Source organism: Alosa sapidissima, chromosome 3, assembly GCF_018492685.1.
Source record: "Alosa sapidissima isolate fAloSap1 chromosome 3, fAloSap1.pri, whole genome shotgun sequence".
NCBI classification, from domain to species: domain Eukaryota; kingdom Metazoa; phylum Chordata; class Actinopteri; order Clupeiformes; family Clupeidae; genus Alosa; species Alosa sapidissima.
The window spans coordinates 19,417,842-19,435,341 of NC_055959.1; the positions used below are offsets into that span (position 1 = coordinate 19,417,842).

Sequence of the window (17,500 nt, forward strand, 5' to 3'; positions counted from 1 at the left end):
TTTGGGTGCGATCCTGCTGTTTCATGCCTGTCAGCTCTTTGCTCCCAGCTGCTTATGTTTTCACACCACTCACACTCACGCTGGGCTGGACCCGTCTGCTTCCTCACACACACACACACACACACACACACACACACACACACACACACACACACACACACACACACACACACACGTGTGCTTCATCTTTACCTGGAGTAACATTAGAGTTGCAGTGGACTGATATTTAAAATGGTGAACAGTAATGCTATGCGGTGATGGGTGCATACCCAGGAGGCTTAGGATCAACAAGACGCGTGGCAGGACTGTAAGATTGGTCAGTCAGCACCTCTAGAGCTCCAGTCAGAGATTGGAAGCTGCGAGACGATGTCACGCCCCGGACTGCCCTCTGCTCAAACAAATGGCTGACTGGGCTGGGCTGGGCCTGAGTGCGGCAGGGCTGGAGAGTTCTGGAACAGCTGACCAGAGAACTGGAACTCCTCCTCTTTCCCCACTCCTACCTGATAAAGAACAAGCATTCCCCAAGCACCTGGACATTTGACTTGCTGCACTGCTAGTGCTCTCACCTTCTTTGTGGTTTACAGTCAGACTGTCTGTAAGGTAGGCTAACACTTGTCTTTCAGTGCATATAATGTCCCTAAATATTATTTCACCACAGCCATAGCCTGTAGTGACGACAATTTTGTCAGTATCCTCTAATTGTAGATGAATATCCGGGCACTGTGGTGATGAGGTAGGTATTTTGTGGGTGTTTTCTTCTTAATGCGAGGAGCTCCTGTGTATTGTAAGGTAGAGTGATTTAGGGATCCAAGTGGGTGTGCTTCATTGATGTCTGGGATTAGCATGGAAACATTCATCTGGCAAGCGGCTCCGACTCTAGAGGATTTTCCTCCCCTCATCCTCCTCCCATGATCCATGTCACCATGGGGCCAGTTACATGATGTGAGGACACAAACAACGGCCTCTCGCTCTTGTTTCTGTTCCATCTCTTTTTTTTCTCTCGCTCTACCTCTCTCTCCTTCTTTCTCTCTCTGTCTATTTTGGTCTCTATCTCTTTCTCTCTCTCTCTCTCTTGGTTTCTCTTTCTCCTGCTGTCTTTCGACCGGTCTCTGACCTGCTCGTACTCAGCTGGATGAAAAAGGAGATGACAGACTGAGATAAATACAGCCCCCCCCCCCCCGCCCACACACACACACACACACACACACACACACACACACCGACACACAGACTTTTTCTCATTCTCACACACACACACATACACACACCATCACACAGACTTTCTCTCAGTCTTACACACACTCTCACATACATACACATGTGCATGTCTGGACTCCTCTGTCCTCTCCGCTAGGCAGTGTGTGCATATGTCATGCTCTTCACGGCAAATGTGTGTGAGCCTCTGTGCCAAGGGAGATGCTGCATTAATCCAGCGAATGGGAGTAGAAGAGATAAAACTTGTGTGTGTGTGTGTGTGTGTGTGTGTGTAATGAGAGTGAACAATCTTACCACAGCTTCCATGGAGACAGAGCTCAGATGTAGTCTCAGAACACAAACTCACACACACACACACACACACACACACACACACACACACATACATTCATACATACACAGACAATCACACGTACACATACAGAAACACACATGTGCAATTGCAATGAATATACGTTCAAACATGCATATTTGTGCACACACAGACAAAGATAGATAGATAGATAGATAGATAGATAGATGGAATAGGTATAGAGGGAGATTTTGTTGAAAGCCTGTGATAATGTATTCTTGCGCTATACAAGAATACATTGAGGGATGTATCCCTCTGTGGTGTTCAACACAATCTACCTAATGCCCTTACATTTGCCACTTAATGGCTTGTGGGCTTTTGAAGCCTCCCTCCTCCCTCTCTCTCTCCCTCCACCTCCCTCTCTCTCTCCCTCTACCTCCCTCTTTTTGTCTCTCTATCTCTCCCTCTCACTCCTGAAGAGGTCCTTGGTGGCCAGGCCGGGATTGGTGGTAATGGGTTTACGCGAAGCCTTTGATTCCCGGCGCAATTGCCTTGACACTGACCCCGTGTCAAGTCGCAGTGCAACTGAGGGTCATCATCCTCCCCCACACAGTCCCCGTCCCTCTCAACCCCGTAGACCCAGGGTCAGTGAAGGCACCTCTCTCCCTCCCTCACTCCGCAGCAGCACTAGCCTCTCTGGGCCTCTGTACCTGCAGGCCCTGGGCTGCTCCAGCCTGGTTCTCAATTAGCTCAGATCTCTCACTAGCCTAGCGCGTCTCGCGTAGCTTTAAAAAAAGAAAGGTGTGTCGCTCTCGCCCGTTTTGCTGAATCTTATCTGAGAGGGGAGAAAATCAATCTCAATGTGGTTTGTTGCCCTTGGGCAGATAACGTATTGACAACTGCATAAAAAGGCGGGTGGTGACCCTGCAGATAATTGAATAGGCTGGAAGGTGACATCTCTCAAGTACACTCTGAGAGTGTGTGTGTGATAATGGTGTCAAACCAATTACAGTTACAATGCACAGCCATTGAGCGAGTGAGGCTGGGGGGGGGGGGGGGGGGGGGGGGCATGTACAATACAGCTTATTTGTATTGTACATTTATATGCATGTATGTATGCATTACAGTGGCCATATATTACAGTGTGTGTGTGTGTGTGTGTGAGTGTATCTTTGTGGTTGTGTGCGCTTAGAAGGTATAATGTTATAGGTGTGTGCGTGTGTGTGTGTGTGTGTGTGTGTGTGTGTGTGTGTGTGTACACTAGTATAGTATAGTTATAGGTGTGTGTGTGTGTGTGTTTGTGTGTGTGTGTGTGTGTGTGTGTTGGTCTGTGTACTAGTGTGAGTGTGTCTGTGGTTGTGCGCACTTAGAAGGTATAATGTTATAGGTGTGTGTGTGTGTGTGTGTGTGTGTGTGTGTGTGTGTGTGTGTGTGTGTGTGTGTGTGTTTACTAGTGGGAGTGTGTCTGTGTAATTGTGTGTACTTAGACAGTATAATGTTATAGGTATATTTGTGTGTGTGTGTGTGTGTGTGTGTGTGTGTGTACTAGTGTGAGTGTGTCTGTGTAATTGTGTGTACTTAGACAGTATAATGTTATAGGTATATTTGTGTGTGTGTGTGTGTGTGTGTGTGTGTGTGTGTGTGTGTGTACTAGTGTGAGTGTGTCTGTGTAATTGTGTGTACTTAGACAGTATGTTATAGGTATATTTGTGTGTGTGTGTGTGTGTGTGTGTGTGTACTAGTGTGAGTGTGTCTGTGTAATTGTGTGTACTTAGACAGTATAATGTTATAGGTATATTTGTGTGTGTGTGTGTGTGTGTGTGTGTGTGTGTGTGTGTGTGTGTGTGTGTACTAGTGTGAGTGTGTCTGTGTAATTGTGTGTACTTAGACAGTATAATGTTATAGGTATATTTGTGTGTGTGTGCGTGTGTGTGTGTGTGTGTGTGTGTGTGTGTGTGTGTGTGTGTGTGTGTGTGTATCTTTGTGGTTGTGGGCACTTAGACAGTATAATGTTGTAAGGTGTGTGAAGAGAGCAGGTGTGTGTTTGTGACTGTGTGGACTCAGCATGGCTGTATACACCCCAGATTATATTTCACCATTTCAAGGGACCGCATTGAAAGATAAAGAGAGAGAGAGAGAGAGAGAAATGAGGGGATTGAAAATAGTAGGTGGGGGAAGAGTGAAAGAGGAGAGGAGAGGGGAGGGGAGGAGAGGACAGTGTGACACACTCGAGGGCACTCAGCTGCAGCTCAGGAGTCAGGATGGTGGGGAGATCAGTAAGGGGGCTTCAGATGAGTCAAAAGCAAAGTTTTAATCCCACCATTCTTCAGTCCTTTCTTCCCCTTTCACCACACTCCCCCCTCTCCGTCTCTCTCTCCCTCCCTCCCTCTCTCTCTCTCTCTCTCTCTCTCTCTCTCTAGCTCTGTCTTTCTTCTCTTTTTGTCTGCGCTTCATTCTTTGTCGTTGCAGCGCGGCACAGATAAACTTCATCTGACTTTGCCACGGCTTCTGCCAAGCTCTTGTATATTTCAACTCTTATCTGTGCCTCCCCCACGTGGCATGCTGCATAGCAACAAGCAGTCATGTGACCCGAGCTTTATGCATAACCCCCCTCCACCTTGTCCCCTGGACACTGCTCTCTTTCTCTCTACCTGTCTCTGTCTCATTCACACTTTTTGTGCTCTCCGCCCATCCATCCTCTTCTGGACCAACCTGCCCGTTACTCATGCTGGTCGGTCTTCTACCACCACTTTCACTAATCCCTTGCTTTTTGCGGTCACCTGCTCTTGCTCGCCTACTCTCCATTTTTCTTCCCCCCATTCTCTCACTCTTCCTTTCTCCACCTTCAACCATCCTTCGTTCTTTCCAAGTTTGCTATTTGTCTCTTCACCAATTTATTATCCACTGCACCCCCCTTTCTAGTTCTTGTTTGTCTCTCCTATACCCCATTTTCCTCTCGGCTTCCCTCTCTCTGTCTCATGCATGCACACACACACGCACACACACACACACACACACACACACACACACACACACACACACACACACACACAGACACACACACAGACACACACACAGACACACGCACACACGAGCACAAACACACACACACGCAGGCACACACACATAGACACACACACACACACTCACACACACACTCACACACACACACACACACACACACACACACACACACACACACACACACTCACACACACACTCACACACACACACACACACACACACACACACACACACGCAGGCACACACACACACACACACACACACACACACACACACACACACACACACATATTCTAATTGTGTGGTCCAAGGCTGCACAAGGGTTATTTATGTCCTAATGAGCCATGAGTGTTATTATTATTCACCCTTTGGTGTTGTGAAGTGTCAAACTCACGCTTTGCTTTGACTTGGGAGATGGTAATCACGCTTTATCTCTGCTGGCTTCGCCATCTCCATTTCTCTCATCTCTCATCGGTGTGTGTGTGTGTGTGTGTGTGTGTGTGTGTGTGTGTGTGTGTGTGCGTGTGTGCTTGTGTGTGGCCATCATGTTTATATCAGCCGTGAAAGAACTGGGGCATGTTTACTTTGCTCCCACAAGAGCAGAAAACATCGCTCCCCTCCTGTCTCTCTCCCTCTGTTTTTCTCTTTCTCTCTCTCTCTCTCTCTCTCCATTTTTTGCAGTCACTTTGTTCCCCTCATCTTTTCATGCATTGTATCTCGCTGAGTGAGAAGCCCCTGGGCATTTGGGAAATGTCAGAGGGAGGCCACTCATCGTTGGCCAGGGCAGCCTTGGTGGGCCAGTGTGACTTCACCCAGATGACCTGTACAGACACACACACACACACACACACACACACACACACACACACACACACACACACACACACACACACACACACACACACGCACATAGGAACCCAGAAACAAAGAATTTCAGACAGCATTGATAATCAAGCGAAACAAAACCACCTATCCTGTTTCCTGTTTCAAGAGAGGGTTTCCAGTGATAGTGAATGGATACTGAGTGTCTGCCTGGACATTTGAGTGCTCTCTGAGTCCGGCATATTGATTGGTCATGTCACTGAGACTAAGTGCTGGTTTCTGTTCTTTACTAATCTCTGTCAGGTTGGCTTGAAGCACTCAGGCTCTCTCCTCTTCCTTTTCTCCCTATCCCTCTCTTTCACTCTTCTCTGTGTACTTTTTATCGTTCCCTGTCTCCCTCTCTCCCTGTCTCTCATCGAGGGCTTTTGATCATTCGCTTCGCCCCTGAGTGAACCGCGTCAGTCTGTAGAAGCAATTAAGTCGGTGATGAAAGGCATCTGAAGCAGCGTTCCCGTCAAGTGGGAATCGCCGCCGCTGCTGCCATCGGCACCGCGTCATCCTCCGTCTCCATGTGAATCGGGCGGCTGGCGGTTATTGTGGGTTGTTTTGTGGTGAAGCGAAACCGTCTCTGACGCTTTTCCAAGACCGCCCATCGCACAGCGGCTTAATTAGACAGCCGTAATAATAATCACCCCCTGCAGGATCCAGGCAGCCCCAGACGGCCTGTTATGACACTGGTCCCATAGAGAATTGAAGGCCCCAAAAACATGAGTCAAACACAAAATACATCCTTCTTCTATCAGTGAATTAGATGTTGTCTATGCGTGCATTCAATTTGTGTCTGATAAGTCGTCATCGATTTGATTATTTTGCTGTAGAAGAAGACACAATTAGTACTAACAGCATTCTGTTATGAATATATTTTCTCATATTTTGTCTTAATTTTCTCTTTTACTTGTTCTTGGTCTAAATGCAACATTAATGCAAAACTTAACCACAGTATTTCGGTTATAACTGTAAATAATTATAATTGCAATCAACTGTATGACTTCAAAATACAGAATGTGTGACTGGGAGCGTCATTAACTGCCTTCATTTAAAAACATATCCTAAATATGCCTCCTTTTGTTCATTAAATGTCCTAAATGTAAGTGCTGTTTCCTGTATAGAGGCAGTATGGAACTTTGAGAGAGCTCCAGAACCCTATGCCTGTGAGGAATGAAAGTGGGGCATACAAAACACTGACCTTCCAAAATTCTGCGCACATCTCCCTGAGATTGTATTGTTTGCTGAGTTCAGTGTTACAATCTTATGAATGTTTCATGAATCTCAGATATGATGTTCCTTTGAAATTCTCCCTTGACAACATAAAATGTCTTTTTTCACTTTAGAAAGAATTGAGTTATCGTCGCTTTGGTGTGTCTTTGTGGACTGCCAGTGCCGTTGTTTATTCATAGAAGTTGCACTTCCCCCTCTCTTCCAGTTCCTCTCCACTTCTCTCTCAATTCTCCCCTCTCGCTTTCTCTCCACTTTGTGCTTTATTTGCGTGCCTGTCGTTATTTTCTACCTCTTCTCTGTCTCTGTCTCTCTCTTCCCCTTCTCCTTCTGTCATCGCTCTCAAGTGTATTATTCTGACTCAGACTCTCCTTAAGAATTCTCATCATCTCTCTCTCTTTCTCTCTGTTCACTCTCTCCCTGTCTCTCTTTCTCTCTCTCTGTTCCCTCTCTTCAGTCCCTGGTAAGACATGTATGTTCCTGTACATAAGAGGCTTCGCTTTTCGTGTGCCTGTGAAGTGAGTGTGTGTGAAGTGAGTGTGTGTAGAGAGTGTGTGTGTGTGTGTGTGTGTGTGTGTGTGTGTGTGTGTGTGTGTGTGTGTGTGTGTGTGTGTGTGTGTGTGTGTGTGTGTGTGTGTGTGTGTGTGTAGAGAGTGTGAGTGCACCTGTCTGGAAGTGCTCTTCAGGAGAGGGTGCCTAATGGGATCACAGAGTGTTTGAAAGCACTTCTCCCAGTCGAGAAAGAGGCTCAGGCTCTCCCATTGGCCGGCGGTTGAAGCACATGGCAGAATGGGAACAAAAACAGGCAGCCCCATTGGTGGAGCCACTGAGCCCGCCCTCTCTGGCTCTGCTTAGCGACAGAGATGGAGGTGGTGTGAGACTGACTCAGTGGCTGCTCCACCAGTAGGAGAAACAGCACGGCCTCTCCGGAGCCCTCCCCTTCTTTCTTTCCTTGCTCTCTTTTTCTCTCTCCCTCGTTCATGTTTTCCTTTGACTCCCTCCACTCTCCATGTACCAGCTTATTGGACCTATGTCATTTCTGTTTTGGGACTATGTCCCCTGTGTACAGTGCACCTTCCCTTGTTCTTTGTCTCTGTGTGTCTCTCCATCCCTTTGTCTCTCTCTCTCACTCTTCTTCTTCTTCTTCTTCTTCTTTCTCTCTTGTATTCGTATTCTCTTTGCAAAAGCATTTGATGTTTCTTGTTGTTAATTACTGAGTCCTGGTTACTTGGAGGGGATTCATACATGGACCTGATCACTGCAGTGAAAAATGATACAGAGGATCCACACTGACACAAAACGAGTTGCACCATAACACTCTTCAGTGTTATTGGACGAGGACATCCCCACTGATGGGATGTAGTGTAGGGGTCGCGAGGTAATGAACGGGAGAGAGAAAGAGAGAGAGAGAGAGACAAGGAGAGAGGGAGAGAGAGAGATGGGATGACCATGATGAGAGAGGAGAGAGAGAGAGAGAGAGAGAGAGAGAGAGAGAGAGATGGGATGACCATGATGAGGACTGACCGCGTAACTATGCATCATTGACTCATGTCACCGTCCCATGCTTTTCCCATTAGTCTAAATTACATTCTAATCTCTCACACATCCCCATTCATAAATGAGTTTATTTAACCGTGCATATCTGTTGGTTTGGAGAATGTAAACATGTTAAACAGATTTACAGTATGTCTATGTTGGTGTCATTGTTTGGTGTCAGTGTATGCCTTTGTATATAACATTTTTTAGTTTCTTCATGTCCTCAAGTGTTTAGTGCATTACTGGCATTTGTGTCTTTATATTTTGGTGTGTATATGCAAGATTTTCACATATATGTGTGTTTGTGTTTTGGTGTGTACATATAAGTTTGTGTGTGTGTGTGTGTGTGTGTGTGTGTGTGTGTGTGTGTGTGTGTGTGTGTGTGTGTGTCTGTGTGTATATTTGTGTGGGGGGTTCCATTAAGGACATATGTGGATCTTGGATCCATATGTGTGAGTAGGAAAGGGAAGTTTTAATGGTATTATCTACTCATACACATTCACTCTTAAGAGCTGTACATTGCGTTTACTGCAGCTAAGCACTGGTGCATAGCCACAGCCATCCAGCCTGGTCTCCTGCTGGGAGGGCACAGAGGAGGATGGGGAGTGAGACACTGCGCTCCTCTTACGGCACTCTGTACTGGTTCATAATAATCTCACTCTCTCTTCTTGCCTCTCTCTCTCTCTCTCTCTCTCTCTCTCTCTCTCTCTCTCTCTCTCTCTCTCTGTCTCTGACTCTGTCCTCCTATGCATCCCTCTTATCTGGCGTGAGGGGAGAGAGGAGGCTGCTGGGGATTGATGGCTGAGGAAATTGAATTTTCTTTATCACCACAATCCTGAGGCATGCAGCTCAGCTGAGCGGATCCTGGACACTCACGTGTATTATACACACAACACACAACACATACACACACACACACACACACACACACACACACACACATACACACACACACACACACACACACACACACACACATGCAGACCACACACACACACACACACACACACACACACACTCACACTCACTCACTCACACACACTCAGAAAGACACAAAGACACTCTTAAACACTCATACTATACACATACAAGCACACCTGCATACACACACATGTACACACACTTAGACAGACAGATTTATCATGTAACAGTTAGTGACAAACAATCATTACTCACCACTTTCTTAGTTTGTGCAACTAGTGGGGAACCTCCTCAGCTGACTTGCTTACTGTAAGCTTTAGAACTGCTGGACTTGCACAAGTGCCTGTGGACATGGGCGTGAAGCCAGACCATATGGATTACAAAATTGAGTGTGTGTGTGTGGGTGTGTGTGGGTGTGTGAGTGGATGCGTGTGTGTGCATGTGTTTGCAGTATGGTCGTCTGATATTTCTGCTCATCATCATATATCACAAAGCATTGGTATGATGTCAGAGAGTGTGCATTTCCTGAATTTATAGAAGTGTTTGGTTAAATGGTTATTGGAGTCTGTAGGATGTTTTTTATGCCATATACTGATGGTGATCTCCTCTCTCTCTCCCTTTCTGCATGTTTGTGCATCTCTCTCTCTCTCTCTCTCTCTTTCTTTCTCTCTCTTTCTCTGCGTGTGTGTGTGTGTGTGTGTGTGTGTGTGTACTCCCTCCAGCTGCCGCAGTAGTAACAGGAAGAGTCTAATCCTCACGACCACCTCCCCCACACTGCCACGCCCTCACTCTCCCCTGCCCGGCCACCTGGGTGAGTACAGAACAGGGCCTCTCACAGGCTCCCTGCTGGCCTGCACAAAGACGTGGCCACACAGGAACAGACCCCTTGGAAGTACACTTTATAGTATCCAATGTTGTGTAGTGTTATTCACCTTATTCAGCCCCGCCCATTTTTTTAAATTCCACGTTGTCTTTAAACTTCCGGTCGGCTAGCTACGTCTAGTTAGCTTCATTGGGATAACACGGCAGAAGAGGATAGAGAGGCTATCTACAGAACAGCCGCTCCAAAGTCAGTTTTTTCCTAACTTCAGATAGGAAAGCTGTATAACAGAAATGTCTTAAGTCACCAAAATCCTAAATAAATGTTCCTAACTTTAGGATGACCCATAATATATGATGCCAGTCATCTCGATAGAGCTCTGCTATCTCAATGTATCGCAATGGATGTACTGCTCAATCGGAAGTTCGGAGACAATGTGGGCAAAGCTAGCGCCCCCATGTTTGCGCGCGGAATAAGGTGAATAGTGTCCGATTATGATTAATACCGTTCAAAATAGTTCAACATTTTAACTATGAAGAGTATGCATTTGCCAGTGAAGTTTAATCGTCACCCTAGTAGACACTAGAATCTTAACTCTACCAAATAGATACCTTGTCCTTGTCCCTAACAACATTTCCTCGGAGATATGAAACTCTCAAAAGGAAGAGTGGACTTGTAACTGGTGTAAATAAGTTTGCATAGCATGACCAGCAATGCAAGTACCATATTGCGTACAATACACTGTTTTGTGCCTTACACTGATATAATAGAGCATGCAAACAGTAAATAACAGCACATGAACACATATATTTTCACCCCTATTTCTCATGAGTTGAATTAAAAGACTTCTATGCTTACAAAGTGTATTTGTTTGCAAATTTGGTAAATGCTTTATTACTGAGCACATCACATTCAGTTCATGGGCAACAGCTCTAGTGGATACTCTTGCAGTCAGCATGCAAGTTGCACTCTCCCTCAAAATGTCAATGTGGAGATCAATGGCATTGTGTTTTGTGATAAAATAGCACATTTCAGTGGCCTATTATTGTGATCTGGGCAAATCTGTGCAATAATCATGCTAATCAGCATCTTTTGATATGTCACGTATATGATAGACTATCTTGGCGGGAGTGTCTCTCACTCACTAACACAGATTTTTAACAAATCTGTGAACAAAAATTAAGAGAAATAAGTATTTTATGTGTATGAAAGAAATTGTACATATTTTACTTCAATTCATGAAAAACAGGAGCAAAAACAAAAGTGTTTAAATGTGTGTTCAGTACATACAGAACCTACTCTGAAGGAGTTCCATGAGATGTGGAGACATTAGAAACACTGGGGCTGGTTTCTATTTGCATGTTTCCAGGAAAGTGACCTTCCTCTCGGCCTTCCTTCTGGGTTATGTCTGCATGCGCCGACCCTTGCTGACTCAGGCACAAGACATGCACAGTCTGCTGTTTGTCAGCATGCAGCACCTCTGTGAGCGGCCTCGGACTGCGTCGTTAATACATCACGATTGTTTATTACTGTTGTGTCCACAGGAAGCAGCCCCCTGGACAGCCCGCGCAACTTCTCCCCCGGCACCCCCGCCCACTTCTCTTTCGCCTCGTCCAGACGGTAAAGACCTTCAGTTCTCACTGTAGTGATTACATCGTTATTATGCTAGAAGAGGACCCGGTTGAAAACAATAGGCATGTAAAACTCTCTTAGCTGGACAGTTGGTCAGTCAATAAAGGGTGTCTTTTTCTACCTTAAGAATGCATGAGTGCATGTGTGTTGCTGATAATGTTGGCCTAAAAAATCTATGTCAATGCACATATTTGTATTTGCATTTCCAGCTGCTGCATAACTTATTATGTACTGTACTTATTGCACACGTGTAATTAAATGCACTATGTAGGCGTGTTGATGTGAGTGCATTGTGCCTGGCTTCAACCTCAGCCCCACTTCGGTCAGTCAGTCTGCCATTCGCTTGGGGGGGCTGGGGGAGTGAGCTTCGTCATTACTTCTCATTGGCCTACTTTCACCAGCTCCATCTGGAGATCTGAGCTCAGCTCTGCCAGTCCTGATCCAGCCCTCCCTTACCAACCCCCCCCCCCCCCCCACACACACACACACACACACACACAGCTGATGGTAACCACAGCTTGCCTGTTCAGCTCAGCTTATCTGGAGAGTAGAGGAAAAGTGACTCAGAGCGCACCACACTGCAGAGAGGGTCTGTGTACTCACAGGGGTCCTCTCCTCTCCCAGTGTAGCCATGTCCACACATCGGTCACAGCGTGTGAACAAGTGTGCCTGAGAAAGAGCAATGGAGGCATTTGGACACACCAGGAATGAGTGGGGAAACGAGGGGGGAAGGGGGGGGGGTATTGCTGCTTTCATCATAATTAGTCATGCTGTCGGGTCTTTGTCAGGTAGAATTTGTGGAGCCAGTGATGATCAATACATACATAATGTAGCAGGGCAGGGTTCACTGGTTTCACTGCTTTCAGGAATACTATCAGTGATAGAACTCATCCTTTTTATCTTTTTTATCTTCTCTCCTCCCTTCTCTTCTTTTACACTTTATCTCTCTCTCTCTCTCTCTCTCTCTCTCTCTCTCCTCTGAATAGGGATGGACGCCGGTGGTCCCTGGCTTCTCTCCCTTCCTCTGGATACGGAACCAACACCCCCAGCTCTACGGTACTTGTTAGCCACTTTATGCAAATGATGTGCTTCCGTAATGGTGCACTGATGTGTATGACAGGTTCCCATGGACTTGCACCGCATGCAAATGTGTTGCTGTATGAGAGGCGAATCAGAGTTGATTATTAATGGTCTGTGGAAGCCTATGACTGTAGCTCTGCCTCTTAAGGTGGACACCACGCTTTAGACCAAAGGACAGGAAATATTTCCGAATGTTGAATAATAGTCCCTTTTTATTTTAGGAGTGGACACAGACATACGCATAGTTGAACACATACTTCCCAAGAATACCAATACCAAGAATCTTTCTCTGAAGAACACACACGCACACGCACACACACACACACACACACACACACACACACACACACACACACACACACACACACACACACACACACACACACACACACACACGCACACACACACACACTCTGCACTCTTTCCTGGAGGCTCTCTTGACACTCTTTACATCTCCCCTCATCACATTACATAAGCCCATCACAGGGACAGGGGGACATGAGCTCACCCTCTCTGAATGGACCGGGGGGAGAGGGCAGTGGAGATGGGGGCAAGCACCAGTGGAGGGAAAGGAGGGATAGAGAAATAGAGATGAGGAAAGAGAGAAAAAATAGACAGATAGATGGATAGAGAGAAATCAAGATGGGAAAGAGGAAAAATAGACCGAGAGATGGAGAGAGAGAGAAATCAAGATGGGGAAAGGGAGGGAGAGGGAGGGAGAGATAGAGAGAGAGAAAATGTGTGTGTGAGTGAGGGAAGAAGGAAAGACAAAGACAGATCAACATTCAGCACTTCAGAAGAAGAAGGAAAAGTACCTGATGAGTCACCTTTAATCTGCATATCCGTCTTGCCTTTGTCACTGTCTCTGATGGCTGTGCTTGTGTAGATTACTCCCTACATGCATGCGTGTGTGTGTGTGTGTGTGTCTGTGTGCAGCTACAGTATGTGTGTGTGTGTGTGTGTGTGTGTGTGTGTGCATGCAGCTGTGCTTATGCAAAGGAGATATGTCATGATATTGTGTCAGGATCTTTTTTAAAGCATGAGAAGAAAAAATCACTTTCGCCACACCCCCAGAAGTGTCCCCTGACACAAGTGTGATTGTGCTCCCGCCCAACAAAGAAATTCAGGAGAACTGCACTGATGCGTCCCACCAGGAAACCTGACGAGTAAACAAATGACAGAAAGAGTAGCGACCAGGAAGTCCCCAGTGCACCGAGATCGAGTGCACCTCTCCCTCTACACCCTTCAGCGCTCAGCAACCAGACAGGACAGGTGGGGACAGGCAGACAGACAGACACACGGTCAGACAGACAGATAGACAGACAGACAGACAGGCAGACAGACAGACGGTCAGACAGTCAGAGACAGACAGACAGACAGTCAGAGACAGACAGACAGACAGACAGACGGTCAGACGGATAGACAGAGTGGACGTGTCTCAACAGAGTACCTGTGCAGTCATTCATCATTGTCATTGTGACAGGCTGCGCTGTCAGGCGTTCCTTGATTGTGATGGATTAACTGTTGATTTGACTGTAGTCTTCTCCATGGATACATTTCCTCTGTAGTTTATTAAGAGCATCAGTGGTGTTGGTGGGTGCTGTCGGGGGGGGGGGTTACTCACTCGAAACCCCCGCTGGGGTGGGTGACTCGGCCTGGGCGAAGCTTTCAGCCTGGCGGCTGTCACACTCGGAGATAGTCGCCCCTGGAGACAGAAGATGGACTGTTTGTTTCTCATCCATTATCGTATTGTTGTTGTCTTCCACTGAATGGAAAGTCTATTACGGTGACAAATGACAGGAGTGCCTGGCAGAGGCACGCTCCGGCAAGACTCTCTCTCTTCCTCTCCGTCACTCTCTCGTTCCTTCACTCTCTTTCTTCCCGCCTGACTCTCATCCTTTGTCAGGGTGTGTCCTTCCCCCCCTCTGTCTCTTTCTCTGCCCTTGTTTTTCATCCTGCCCTTCATTGCATTTGTCTTACCATCCCTCTGTTTATCTCTCTCTCTCCTCCCTTTCTTCCTCTCACTCCTGCCTCCTTCATCTCTCCTCTCTCTCTCTCTCTCTCCTCTCTCTCTCTCAGTTATGGTTTCCCCTGTCTCTCCCAATCTCTGTTATTCCCCCCCCCCCCCCATTTTGGTCTCTTTTTGTTATTTCCTCCTCTTTTCCAAGTTCTCTCCTTCTCTCTTTTCCAGCGTCAGACTATTTTCAGTGTGATTGGTGTTTAAGCAAAGGTCTGTGGTCAATTTAATAAGGGTAATGTTTTGTTTACCTGGTGATGTGTGTTTATGAACTTGGTGCTCCTTTGCTATAATGTTAGTGTAGATGGGATCAGACCCTTTTTAAAAAGTGATTTGTTTTAAAAGTTACTCCTTCCTTCCCTTTCTCCCCCTCTCTCTCTCTCTCTCTATCCCTCTCTCTGTCTCTGTATCTCTCTCTCTCTCCAGTCTTCCAGCTCCTCTCAGGAGCGTCTGCACCAGTTGCCATTCCAGCCCACCATGGACGAGCTGCACTTCCTCTCCAAGCACTTCGGCAGCACCGAGAGCATCACCGATGACGATGGTGGACGCTGCTCTCCGCATGTGCGCCCACGGTCACGTAGTCTCAGGTACAGACATACACACACACACACACACACAAACAAACCGTACGCAAGTGACTTCACCTTTATTGTATAAGCACTGATTCATATAAAGGCGCACATGACCATTTTTTATGTGTACATACAGCACGTACACACACACACGCACACACACATGCACACATATGTACGCATACACACACACACACACACACACACACACACACACCCAGAGCAGATGTCCTCATAAGGTGATTGTGATCTCTCTCTTTCCCAGCCCGGGCCGCTCGCCATCCTGCTACGACAACGAGATTGTGATGATGAACCATGTGTACAAAGAGCGCTTCCCCAAAGTGAGTCACGTACAAGGACACACACACATCCACACATGCACATACACACCCACATCCACACACACGCACACGCACGCACACGCACACGCACACGCACACGCACACGCACACACACACACATATACACACGCACACACGCATTCACATGTTGTGTCCTTTGCAAATACACATCCGTGGATGTTTCAACAGCCCCAAAAGTCACATTGCCCAAAGGGAAATGACCTAAGCACTAGTCCCACAGACTCACTCTCACACTTAGGCAAACACACATACATGTACATGGGCATGGGCATGTGCACACACACACACGCACGCACGCACACACACACACACACACACACACACACCATATTCCCATGATTTGCAGTGTTTGACTCGCCCATGTTTTATTGAAGTGGATGTTGAGTTAGAGGAGTGAGTAATGACTACATGCATTTCTGAGAGCTAATGTTCCAGAGCAGCTGCCCTTCTGACCCTTGCCTTGCAGAATAGAGTATGCCTCAAGCTGACCGCCGTGTCTCTCCCCGACTAAACACACAGCCAGGGTGCCTTCATGTGGCTGCCGGCTGCTTCTGATTTGATCTATTTACTTGAGAAATTAACTGGAGAAATCACTGAGTACTAAAAGTCACGAAAAGTAAAAATATGCACGTTGAAACAAATTGTATTGCACAGACACAGTTCAGGCGTTAGAGTCTGTGAATTAAACCTTCGGCAGAGGCTCCCATACAACTGAACTGGCTGCTGTTTCCATGCAACACCCCGCACCTGTTACCATCTGTTCTACCTTGTGGCCAATGTCTCGCTGACCACACGGTGAACAGGGATTACTCCAGTCAGTTGATGGACGCTTCAGGCATCCTCTAGGGTGCAGCCGGATTCCCGTTACAGGTGCCATGGTAATGAGGTCATATTGATTCAGGACTGTGGTCAGAGGAAGGCTGATAATCCTCCTGGGGGTTGATTAGAGGAGGCAGCAAAGCTGTACTAGGTGGGGGTTTGAGGGCTTGTTGGGTTTTTTCAAGGCCATCTGAAGGGAGGAGTATTGGAAATGTCCAATGGGGTTTAGATTTCCAGTCCTTAGATCAGTCCATTGGGGTGGCATATGAACCATATAATTTCATGAATGACAGGATAAATATAGAAAGTATGGAGCATCCTTCTGAATGTCATATTCTCTTCTTTCTTGCCTCCATTATCTCTCTCTTCCATCCATCCATCCGTCCGTCTCTCTCTCTCTTTCTCTCTTTTGTCCTCCCTCCCCCCCCCCTAGGCCACGGCACAGATGGAGGAGCGTCTGGCCGACTTCATCCAGGTCTACTCCCCCGAGAGCGTGCTGCCCCTGGCCGACGGCGTGCTCAGCTTCATCCACCACCAGATCGTGGAGCTGGCCCGCGACTGCCTGGCCAAGTCGCGTGAGGGCCTCATCACCACCGTTTACTTCTTCGAGCTCCAGGAGAACCTGGAGAAGCTGCTCAACGACGTGAGTCGGGCACATGGGGCACACGTATCCCAGAATGCTCCTGGATGGGCCAGTGAAAGGGGGGATGATCAGTGGGGGAGTTAATGTGCTAAGGATGTGCTATCAGCCTCTGGCTCAAATGTCATGTTCATACATTACACACAGTAATATGTCCACAGACACTATCACATAAGACCCAATAATGGGTCTTGAATGATCTGATGGATATGATTAAGTCTCTTTAGCCAGCGAAAGATATTGCACATTGTAGTTAGTGCAGGATTTCCCCCCAATGTCTAATGAACATGTCATTGTAATTCTTATTAAAGGCCTTTAATATTTTAATATAAGTTTTAATATATATTTTGCATTGTCACTCAAACTTAATTAAAAAGGGGGATTTTTTTTCTTTTGTTTAATCAGGATTACAGATCTGTTTTTATATGAGCAGAAATGAAATTCGTAGCGTAAATGAATGGTAATGGCACAAT

The 17,500-nt window shown here is 46.7% G+C and overlaps 1 protein-coding gene across 2 annotated transcripts in view; it reads left to right on the forward strand.

The window, feature by feature from the left end:
- The window catches only part of LOC121704584 (microtubule-associated serine/threonine-protein kinase 1-like), a 40,972-nt gene that overhangs the window by 8,059 nt on the left and 15,413 nt on the right, over positions 1-17,500 (forward strand). For both annotated transcript variants that reach the window (XM_042084914.1, XM_042084915.1), the window contains exons 3-8: positions 9,808-9,896; positions 11,450-11,525; positions 12,524-12,593; positions 15,061-15,221; positions 15,472-15,547; positions 16,821-17,030. In XM_042084914.1, coding sequence (XP_041940848.1) covers positions 9,808-9,896; positions 11,450-11,525; positions 12,524-12,593; positions 15,061-15,221; positions 15,472-15,547; positions 16,821-17,030 — 682 coding nt within the window. The remainder of the gene's footprint in view (positions 1-9,807; positions 9,897-11,449; positions 11,526-12,523; positions 12,594-15,060; positions 15,222-15,471; positions 15,548-16,820; positions 17,031-17,500) is intronic.